This window comes from Dryas octopetala, chromosome 1 (assembly GCF_963921425.1).
Source record: "Dryas octopetala chromosome 1, drDryOcto1.1, whole genome shotgun sequence".
NCBI classification, from domain to species: Eukaryota; Viridiplantae; Streptophyta; class Magnoliopsida; order Rosales; family Rosaceae; genus Dryas; species Dryas octopetala.
The window spans coordinates 851,483-863,333 of NC_141366.1; the positions used below are offsets into that span (position 1 = coordinate 851,483).

The 11,851-nt window shown below is 36.6% G+C and overlaps 1 protein-coding gene across 1 annotated transcript; it reads right to left on the reverse strand.

Moving 5' to 3' along the window:
* Positions 1 to 6,446: 6,446 nt before the first annotated feature.
* On the reverse strand, positions 6,447 to 10,225 carry LOC147296078 (multiple C2 domain and transmembrane region protein 5). Its single transcript, XM_086244858.1, has 2 exons — positions 10,060 to 10,225; positions 6,447 to 9,452 (listed from the first exon to the last, which is right to left on the reverse strand). Exon 2 carries the CDS (start codon positions 9,107 to 9,109, stop codon positions 6,791 to 6,793), a length of 2,319 nt encoding a protein of 772 aa, XP_086100984.1. The 5' UTR covers positions 9,110 to 9,452; positions 10,060 to 10,225; the 3' UTR covers positions 6,447 to 6,790.
* Between the last annotated feature and the right edge of the window lie 1,626 nt (positions 10,226 to 11,851).

Genomic DNA, 11,851 nt, shown 5'->3' on the forward strand with positions numbered 1-11,851 from the left:
GAGATTTCTCTCAACACTTGTCACTATGTATTGACTATTGAGTAAGGGAATATGGTACAAATGAATCAAGATTTTGAGGACACAGTTTCCAATTTTTATTTTGGAGGATTTGGGATCCATAATAATCACCATATATGGATCTGTCTCTCTTAAGGTATAAGAAGTAATCAGTAATTAATGAACTACTTTATTATTTGGCCGAAAAAAAAAATGAACTACTTTATTAACAAATTTATGACATAATGGTATATAGAATCTATAGATCACACCATTTTATTTTCATTAATTAAATTGGTTTCAAAATGTCCGGCCAAAAAAGATTTGACTTGAAAATTTAATGATGAAATGCGTTTAACAGGTCCCCTGTATGATGTATCAAGGTATAATAGACAGGAAGTTATTTCAGGTAATTAGGTCCCCTGTTGACTTTTATTTTTGTTATAATTCCGATTGTGCCCCTTCCCAATTACTGCACATGTGCACATCGCTAACATCACCCAGCTGCATGATCAACTCACTGACATCGCTCAGCTGGTGCAGCTTGGTCCAGCGCCATCACCCAGCTGCATGATCCACTCATTGACATCGCCCAGCTGCATGATCTACTCGTTGACATCACCCAGCTGCATGATCCACTCGTTGACATTGCCCAGCTGGTGTAGCTTGGTCCAGCATCATCTTTATTCCAAATCTAAAAAATTTAAAAAACGTGTTGGGTGAAAAATAAACAAATCAAGATTTGAACACCTTGTACAAGTGGGAAGCACGACCAACCAACTCAACAAAGTTGCAACTTGTTTAAGTGTAGTAGAATTAACTATATTTATACAGTTTTATAGATATTTAATTTTTAATTCTAATTTGTCTATTTTATTGCAAATTAGTTTAACTATTTTTTTACTGCAAATTAGTTTAAGTATTTTTTTTATTGCAAAATAGTGTAATTATTTATTTTTATTACAAAGTAGTGTAACTATTTTTTGTACGTGCTTGACTTGAGTTCGAGTCACTTTGTGTGCAGATTTTTATAATTTTTTTGCACATAAAGGCTTGTTATATAGTAAAGATTGTGTGGCAAGTAGTGGTTCAAGAAGTAGCGGACTATGCTAGTGTGTCAATGGGACGGGCCAGCGGAAGCGATCAATGAAACTAAAAATCGATAATTTAAACTGAAAAAACGATCACTAAAATTGAAAAAAAATCGATCACTAAAACTAAAAAATCGATAACTAAAACTAAAAAATCGATTACTGAAATTGAATCGATTACTGAAACTAAATCAATCACTGAAACTAAATTGATCACTGAAATTGAAAATCGATAACTGAAACTAAAAAAACTATAACTGATCACTAAAATTGAAAATCTATAACTGAAATTGAAAAAATGATCACTATAATTGAAAAATTGATAACTGAAATTGAAAAAATGATCACTTAAATTGAAAAATCAATAACTGAAATTGAAATTGAACTGATTACTGATTACTGATACTGGAAAAACGATAACTGAAACTGAAAATCTATAACTAAAACTAAAAAAATGATCACTAAAACTGAAACTAAAAAAATGATCACTAAAACTGAAAAATCGATAACTGAAACTGAAAAAAAAAAATTACTGAAACTGAATTGATCACTGAAACTGAATCGGTCACTGAAATTGAAATTCGATTATTAAAAATTAAAAACAGTTACACTAAATTTCAATAAAAAAATTACTCTAAATTAAAATGAAAAAAATTACACTAAATTTACAATAAAAAAATAATTAGACTTAATTTATAAAATTAAACATTGAAATAAGAAAGATTTCAAATATGTTAAAATGTTTATAAATATCATTAATTATCTATATTAACACACAAGTCACAAACCTCCATTGTAGGGTGACTGTTAAATGCCTCTGGTGATCTCGGGTTCAATCCCCAGTTGAGGCCAAAAGCAATTTTTTTACTCAACTTAAGGTAGCAGGCATCATGTCCGTTAAAAAATTAAAAAATGATAAGAAAATTAATGTAAGGTTGCTAGCTGCTTAGTGTGAGCTCAAGAGCAGAGGTAGTGGGCTTGCGTCAGCTGATGCATGGGCCGATAACAGGGTAGAAAAGGAAATACAAGTGTTAGAGGGTTTTGGGAAAGTTCCTAAAAGGTGGGGGGCGGATGCAAATTTTTACTGTAACTTAGGGGGTTTAAAATTAAGCACTATTATAAATTTATAATGTGTCATATCCAATTATTGGGTGTGACCATATATTTTGTTCTTGTCTATTTATTATGTGTACAGAAAATTAGCATAGGGGTAATTCTTGTCTAAACCTTAAATATTAATATATTAGTGTATCCAAATAGACATTCAAAAAAAAAAAAAAAAAAAACTGACATACCTTAATTTCATGGTAGCCGTGAGGCCCGTGACATACCTTAGCTTCTTGTTTTTATAAAAAGGTACCCATTTAAGAAGAAAAAAAAGGTGGGATTTAGATATTCCCCTTTTTGGTTATCATTAACTTCGTTATCGACAATACTTGCTCTAATCACTGTAATTCCTCCAATCCTCTTTCACGTATACATGTCTTTTTTGGTATTTTCATTCAATTTATGAAATAAATTTTTATTTATTTAAAATAAAAAGATAAAAAAGAACGTACTCTTGTGAGAAAAGATTAAAAGAGTTACTCCAACCAAGAACTGAGGCAAATATTATTCCTTCATTATTATTAGATTGATGGATTAAAGAATTTAATTAATCAATAGGATATATATATATATATATAGGCTATATAGCTAGGACGGCAGGGGTATTAGTAACAATTTTGGTGGCGATATGATATGATAGGTAGCATCATGATGATCCACTATGAATATGAATATATGATCCATGTCTTTATCACAAGGGCTGGAAGAAATTAGGGCGATTCTGTCATGAATGACTCATTTCAGGTCAGTTGCCACCTTCACAATTAAAGTTTATACATATGGGAACTAATATAATGTATGCATGTCTGACCTTAATTTCCAATATTTTAACTTGGTTATATATAACTAATTCTAAAGGCACAAACCAAGTCAGACTTTAGAGAAGTGGTAAAATTGATATATTATGTAAAATCATAGCTATATAGGCCTCATTTTAAAGACTTTCCCGAAAGTAGTTAGTCGAAAATAGTAGGAAATAAGAAATACTAACTAATTAATTGACTCTCACTAAGCAATTTAGTGAGCACCATATATACTAATTTAACTGTACTTGGTACATTTGTTATATAGAAAGAAAAGAGGTGTACTTGGTACATTGGATGGACTAAATACACAACTAGTCATATAAGCGGTTAATTTTACTTCAAGTTAAATACATTTCAATATATTTGGATAGTAATAGTATGCATGGGAATCTTGTCACAGAAGAGTAGTATTGGAGTAGAAGGAATAAAAACTATAGCAGGAAAAATATATATGATTGTTAAGTCAGCAGGAGATTATCTTTCAATTTCAGGGCTCTTACCTCTAAGATTGAGGACTCCAACAACTTTCACAACGAATAAATAAATATCCATCACATACAATATTTTTGTTTGTGTGGTTGCAACATCACATTCAATATTCATCACTTAGCAAAGGTATATATGCAAGCTACAATCTTAACAACAGTGGCTTTTTAAGAACCGCACGCACAGGAATATCTTAATTTGTCAACTATATAATATTATTGTGGACACTGTTATGGTCCACAAAATCATTTGATCCTTTGCTTGTAAGTTGTAACAACAGCTTTTTAAATAGATAAAAAAAAATAGGTGATATGCAATGTGCAAATAAATCTGGGAACGCCAAGAACCCTTGAAGAAGTTACTGCAAATGAGTGAGCTGCTGCATGACATAATGTTGCACGTCATTCAGGCACTATGTTTTTATTTATTCAGAGCGATGGTACATATTTGCTTTCAATGACTGAGTTTAAACTATTTAATCCATATTTATTCTTCAATTTATTCTAATCAGAGAAATTCTTTTTTCTTGAGTTTTGTTTTTGTTTTGATTTGTGGAGAGGGAGAGAACAATTAGGTGGACCAAACATTCTAAACCCAGATCAAAGTGACCCTTAGTCTTTAATTGGAGAGCATTAATGCACTATTGCACTTGGGTTTATGCTGCTCCAGCCTCCCCAGTACTTGTTCACCCCTAGTGGTCCCTCTGTTTGCCAACTTCATGATGGAATGATTTTACTTTTGAACCCCTCAATGATGGACTGTGGGATGAAGATAGTAGAGAATCCCACTCACAGTCCCAGAAGGCTATCACTCTCTCAAAAAAAGAAGGCAGACTTTCTCAGTTGCAGTATTACCTTCTTTCCTGAGAAATGTTTGGACCATCTTCATAAAGGCCCAACCTGAGCACTATGTATCTTTTCCCTTATCCCTTATGAGGTTTATCTTAACAAATTCAAATACAACTGGTAATAGTATGTCTTAGTGGGTATCAGTTTGAAATCAATTTAAACAAGATAGTCTCCATGCTTTCTTTGAAGAAAGACACGTCTACACATAACTGATTATAGTAATGGACTCCACAAGACCACACCAATTAGAGCAGCAGATTGAGTAAACATATAACACTTGCCCCATCAGAAGACCTAGAACCAATTGCATCAATGAAAGCTTTCATAGCATATTCAAACTGTTCTGGGCCTTAAGCTTGCAATCTGCAGCAAGGAATGTATCATCGTTTCTGTTAATGACTCCAACTTAATGTGTTCTTCGTGTACAGGTTAGCTCTATTACTAGTTTTTCATGTCTAACCTTATGTTCTTATTCGGTTTACATGAGCAAATTCAATGGTAACCAGAGAAAAACAAGCAAAGAGACGAGGATTTATGTGGTCTGGTCTTAAGTCTATGTCCACTCCATTTCACATACAGTCTACACTTCAGTTAACCATAAGTGTCCATAAACACAAAGCTGGCACAACATATCTATTGTAATTTACGTTTGATAATCCGACTGACTCAACATTTCTAAATGGCTTATTCGCGCCAATGCCCCTTGAAAGTAACTTCGATTTTCAATTTGCCCCCTGAAACTTCATTCCTCCCACTTTGCCCCCCGAACTTTACAAAATACTATATTCCGTCATGTCCGTCTATGGATCCGTCAAAGCAGCTGACGTGGCGCTTACGTGGATGGGCAATTAGGTCTTTTACCTGATGCAAGGCTGAATCAAACCCATGTGGAGGGGCAATTAGGTCTTTTCCGCTGCATAAGCAAAACTTAAAAAAAAAAAAATTAAAAGAAAAAAAAAAACTCTCTACCCAGCCCCCACCCAGGCCACCCCCTTCTCCTCCCCCACCCCTCCCCCCGACCCTGTCGCACCCCTCTCCCACCCAAACCTCCTATCGTTTCGATTCAAAGGTCCAGCGGCGGCGGAGATCGGTAGTCGCAAAACGGTAGCGTTAGAGAGCTCAAGATTGGACGAATCAGCAGGTAGTGAACCGAGGAGGAGCTCTTGTTTCTCAAGTCGGCTTTGTCTCAGGCTCTGGGTCTCTTCCCCGATCACTCCCTCGTCAGAAATTAGGTCCTGGATCAAACCCATGTGGGTGTGAAGTCCGTGACCGGAGAGAGACTGCCTGGGGAGAATCGGATCCTAAACGTGGACCGCGAAGAAGACGAATATGATGAGGATGTGCGAACCGGGTCGGGTTGGTGATTTGGGTTAATGGGTGACTCGCGGCTGGATTGGGGTGGTGGGTTTGCTGTTGGGATGGGTCTTGAGGCAGGACAGCACCAGGAGTTTTCAGGTGGCCCGTGGGGTTGGCGAAGGAGGATATGGTGGAGATTGATTCTCTCTTCCTCATCTTCAATAGAAGCAACTCTCAATGAAGCACTCACCTTCAGACCCCAGCTTAGTCCTCTAAAGCACCCACTTGAAGTTTTGGCTGCAGGCAATCTCAAATCTGTGATGCTCTTTTTTGAATGCAAAAATCGAACTTTTGCAGGGTGGCTTGCGGCAATTCCGGTTCTGGGTCTGGGAAATATCTGCGGGAGAGGCTTTAAGCCACATTCTGTGAGGACCCAACTCGCCATTGGAGACCCAGATGAAGCACAGACACCATGGTTTCAGTTCTGGGTCTGCCTCAGGCTGAGAGAGAGAGAGATATTCAAAGGGGTCCCACTTAATGTTGATGTGGAGCTGATTTGGCATTTTGTCAGTCTAATTCAGCTTTGCATCAGGTAAAAGACCTAATTGCCCCTCCACATAAGCGCCACATCAGCTACTTTGACGGATCTATAGACGGACATGACGGAATATAGTATTTTGTAAAGTTCGGGGGGCAAAGTGGGAGGAATGAAGTTTCAGGGGGCAAATTGAAAATCGAAGTTACTTTCAGGGGGCATTGGCGCGAATAAGCCTTTCTAAATTACAAACATATTAACTAGTGTGTTTCAAATGCCCTTGAAAAACAGATATAAAATGTCACATTCACATATAGTTTCAAAAGCACCAAGGTGCGTCAGAATTCCACATTTTGATTTAGGGTTGGACGGCTAAAATATACTCATGTGACATATCACATTCTGGTTCCACACTGGCTGTGTTCAAATTGAATCCTACAAATTAACATGCATTGATTACAATAAACAGAATTTAAATATAAAAACATAAACAGGTTCATAACATTACCACTTTATGTGATGGGAAATTGCAGATTGGTTGCTATTTCACCCTGCTTCAGCATCTGCACAACTTTGAAATGCAAAGACAATGATGAGGAGGAGACAAGTGAAGGGAGGTTGTGCTTATAGCATACTGTCTGATCTTGCAGGCAACCTCCGAAAGAAGTTGAGTGGAGCTGAAGGAAGCTTGTGGCGGAACCTGGGATGCCTTAACACATAAATGCCTGCTAGAAGGGCCACAACTTGGAATGGAGTTACATAGAGAACTATGGCAGCAATCAAACAGAAAGTTACAAACAGAGTTGTTGCTCTTGGGTCTCTCCAACTCAGAAGAGACTGAAACCTTTCCCCTTGAGTTGCCATATCACCAACAACAGTCTGCACCCTCCCTGCAATACTTCTTAGTCGGTCATATCTCATCCTAACAATATCCGATGGTCGGGAAGTTGGGAACGTGTCAAACTCTTCATCTCGTTCATCAGGATGAGCAGCATCAGCATGAGACAGCCGAGTGTCCATGTGAGGAGGGTGTCTTGGCCTCCATCGGAAGTTCCAAATTCCAATCAAGAATAGGTAGAGAAAAATAGTGGGAAGAATTAGCTCTGGATAAAGAACCAATATAATAAAAAGGACATGAATCAAAATGGTTGTAAAAGGATTCTTCCAGTTGCAGATCTGATCAAGCCATTTTCCTACTGCAATCAACCCACTTAAAACTCCCATTATCCTGAAAAAATTGGCCTTGCTTCTTCTCATGCTCCACATATGCGAATCAACATCTAGCATATACTCCACAACCTCTTTCCTCAGGGGTGGCTCAGCTCGGTTCAGCCTCATTGAGACGATCTGCATAGCCTGGTGCCTCAAGCTATCGAGCTGAATTACAGACAATGGATGAATGTAGTGCATTTTTGGCAACAATGGATGTGAATACAGATGCAACATATTAATCAAAGATGAGCATGTAAACCTCACTGCCAGTTGAATTTCACCCATTTTCTTCACCCCAGAAGGATGTAGGACCAGAAGAGGATAGGAATGTGTGTAAACCCTGTCAGCTTCAAGTGTAGACAGCCGAATTCTCACTTTCCCAATTCTTGAATCCTTTCCCCCTTTATCACCCCCATACATATGACCATTGTCAAAAACCCCAATTGTAATAACAGTACACGGGTCGAAAACCTCCCAGGTATACTGCTCATTCCACTTAGGAGTAAAGCTGTCCACAATTGTCCTTGTTCGAACCCACTTCTGCCCATATTTAGCTACACAATAAGCATCTGTTGTTCCTCGGCCATCTTTTGTCTTCATTGGCATCAATCCCACAGCACTTATAACCCCTACCTCCAAAATCCCAATGCTTCGCTTCCACAACTGCTTTGCTGTTGGCCTAAGATCACTACTGTAGTGTGTTGATTCATCCAAAACATGATACCCACCATCCAAACAAACCCTTAAATGAATCCTGCTGGCAAACTTGATCTCCTTCTTCTGTTCCCCATCTAGAATTGCATGCTTCTCAAGATTAAACCACCTAGTGTTCACAGGCTTATGGTCTAACCTCCTCTGCACATTCTGTAAAGCAATCACACACTTCCCCAAGATTTCATCTTTGTTTGATCCCACTCTATCTTCCACAGTCAGAAACAATGGTTCCTCAAATGGTTCAGCAGCAACAAACATCAAATCCTCATTCCACATTGGATTAATACTTTTACTCGGTGATATTCTAGTCTTCAATGCCTGATTTCCATGGATAACCTTCACAAAAACTTCTGGGTACCTACTCTTGTCACTAGGTAGCAAGTCCTGAGCTTCAATAACATTGACCCTCACATACCAAAGCTTGGGGGAAAGATATACCTTTGACCGAATGTTAGCGACCCCTTCAGGCCCAATAGTTGCAGCATCTGAATGCCATGCATCAGGAAATGCTTCATCTGCTTGAGTTCCCATCCAAACAGCCAGCATCAGCTCTCCCTTGACCTTATTCCCCTTTCGATCCTCCAGCCTATACCATTGTGGTGCCAATGGGCTATCTGGTGGAATGCGTTTTGGTATGTCATTGAGATCAAATATAACCCTGCCCATGAAATCATCATGCACAAAATCCTTATCTTTCACCACTGCTTCCAAAACCGAAGCTTGAATTCGATCTTTGGAGAAAGCAAACACCTGACTCCATTCAGGGTTGGACTTCTTCTCAAAATGCCTAGTAGTTCCCTTATAGTTTCCAAGTTTCACTTCAACATAGGGATCACAACCACCAGTGACATCTTTTCCAGGTAAATCCTTTGCTTTTACCACACGAACATAAAGGTATTGCATCTGTTCAACAAGGTCATAGGTGCATGAGAGCTTGTCATGCGTGACCGAGCCTGCACCAATGTTGGGCGAGGTCTCTTTCAAAGCAAAATCCTGAGGCTGGGGAGGCTTCTGCATTTTTCTAGTTTATGGGAATGGAAAGAGAAGCTACTCTTAAACACCACACCCGGGTAAACAAAGAACTCTAGGATATGGAAAGAAGAAACTATAAAACAGGATATGGTTCTACAGAGATGTTATCACTGCAAGTGCAACCTCAACATTTTGAACGCCAAGAGTCAATTTCTTTCTAACATGTAATGTAAAGGTCTTCTCTTCTGTGTGAAGGTAGGAAATAAATTACCAGAAAGATAAAAACTTCAAAAGAAAGGACCTAATCAAACATAGTACATTTTGGGTAGCAGAGCGACACAGTGCGTCTGTAAGAGCTTTATACCAAAAGGAGTTGATACTTGATAGCCTGCAGAATTCAAAGAGATCAAGAAATTAATATGTTACTCTTCCAGCAAGTACCCTCTGGTTATTTTGAGAAGAAAAGGAAAGAGGAGAGAGAAATTCTTATGTTACTCCCCTTTTCCATCTTTGGGATCAAAAAGAAAATGAAAGCATCAACTCAACTGAGATGAATATATAAATTTCTTTCCTTTTAAAACACGTATCCACATTAAGGTTCATATATATGTGTGTATATAATTTTATTTCCTACTCATACACTTTCTGACCAACCAGCCAGAACAAACAAGGAAATCAGAGTACTAAAAGAAGTCATGCATTTTTGTAATTTACCGTAAATAAATGAGCAACTTATATTTCACAACCCACAGATCCAGTGCAGAAAACCCATGAAGCCCAAGACAACAAGTAAACTCAAAGTTCAAGTAAACTTGCACATTAACTTCAACTAGGACAACAAGTACTACTACTTACAGTGAAAGACAATAGCTTTTCAACAACAACCCAAAGCTAACTTCAAGAAAATCTTAAAAGCAAGCATTGTTGAACTTCACAAGTAATGCCAACTTCTTTCAGTTCACAAAGAATATGGGAGAGATAGAGTTCACACTGACCTCAGGCACTGTTAGCTACAGTGCTTTCTTCAGAGTACTGCAGCAATGGAAATCCCACAAATTTTTCCAAAAAAAAAAAATAATAAAGGAAAATAAAGTTGGTGAGAAAAAAAGGCAGCTGAAGAGTGAAGAGTCAAGGGTGGTATGGGAAGTGTGTGTGGGGCTGAGATCTGTGAAAGACTGAATCTCTATAAAGAGAAGTAGAGAACCTACTCAGTGCCAACTTTTCTGCACTTTCAACAATTTTTTTTATTTTATATGTTTTAATTTTGATGCTAAGCAAGAAGCCGTGGCACACGTGCGAGGATTGTGGTCGGTTTTGGCTCGTTCAGGGATTGTTGGTTTGGTTGGTCACTTGTCTTGGAATAGTGTTTCTCGGACATGACAAATTGTATTTATTTTCTTGTTTTCCTTATCATGTGTAAATGTGTAATTGTGTATGGTATGCAAATGAACATTTTGGCTTCATAAAGGTAAATTCAATATAAACTATATTATTCTTGTTCCATACTTCCATACACTCGCATTAGTTATTATTATTATAATTTTCTTTCGACAACAATAGAAGAAAACAAGTTTTTACGTCACAATATTTGTGAGCTTATTTTGTTTGACTTGGGAGTTTTTTTGCATGGTGTCAATTGTCAAAGGTATTTTGTGTTATTGAAATTTATTTTGAACACATATAAATATATAATCATTTTATAAGTTTCGTTTACTCGTGATTCATTTACCAATTTTAAAATAAAATAAAATTTATTTAGAGAAAATAATAAAACCTTTTTCTTTTTTGTTAAACGTTATATTTTCATTTTATTAAAGTATAAATAATGAAGAAAAATTGTAAGAAAAAAATTAAATTTATTCTTTAAGTTAAAAATCGAATCATCTGATTTGGTCAAATTTATTTGGCTGATAGTAACATCTTCAATTGAATAAGCCATTAGAAAAGAATTGAAGTTGCCCCAAAATTACTGCATCCACCGGACCACCTCCTACCTAGCTGGCTAGCTCCATCATGATTCATGGGTCACATCTTAATTTCCTTAATTAATTGAAGGTGAGGCGGATCTGGTACTAAGGTGGATGGCGTGAACTCAAAGGAAAGTATATATTTGGTTTGATAAACTTAAGGTTTGGTTTACTAACGTTTTTAATTAATTAGTGATCATGAATTTTTTTTATTAAATATATAATATGTTATGTTGTCAGATTATCAATTTAAACAATGAAAATTTATAATAACGATCAATATTATTAGAAAGAGAGATTTAACCGAGATCTCGAGTGTAAAAGTAAATGTTCTTAACCATTAAAATTAAGTCTCTCACTAATTCTTAGATATAGTACATATATTTATTATAAAAATAATATATGATATCGACAAATCACAATCTATTTAATTTGACCCATATCCAGACCAAGAAATTCAATTCTTATGATTATGATAGGAGTGTTTCATGGGGCCAATATGGAAAGCAAAAGGTAACCTTCCCAAATTGATATATCATCAATAATATGAATGGTTGACATGATAAATGCAAACTTAAGGCCCCCACTGCTTCCTAAGCAGTTGAGAGAATAATGAGAAAGAAATGTTGTTAGGTAGGATAGGATCATGAATAAAAGTTCATATTTGGAGATTTAAATAAAAATAATAAAATGAGTAAAATCACTCTTCTGGACTAGCTCAATTAGTAGTGCATCTAAAACTTGCATAGGAATAGTTCTAGAATTTGGAATTCCATTGCCAACGGAAAAAAAAAAAAAGAGAGACCTAAAGTCCACTGAA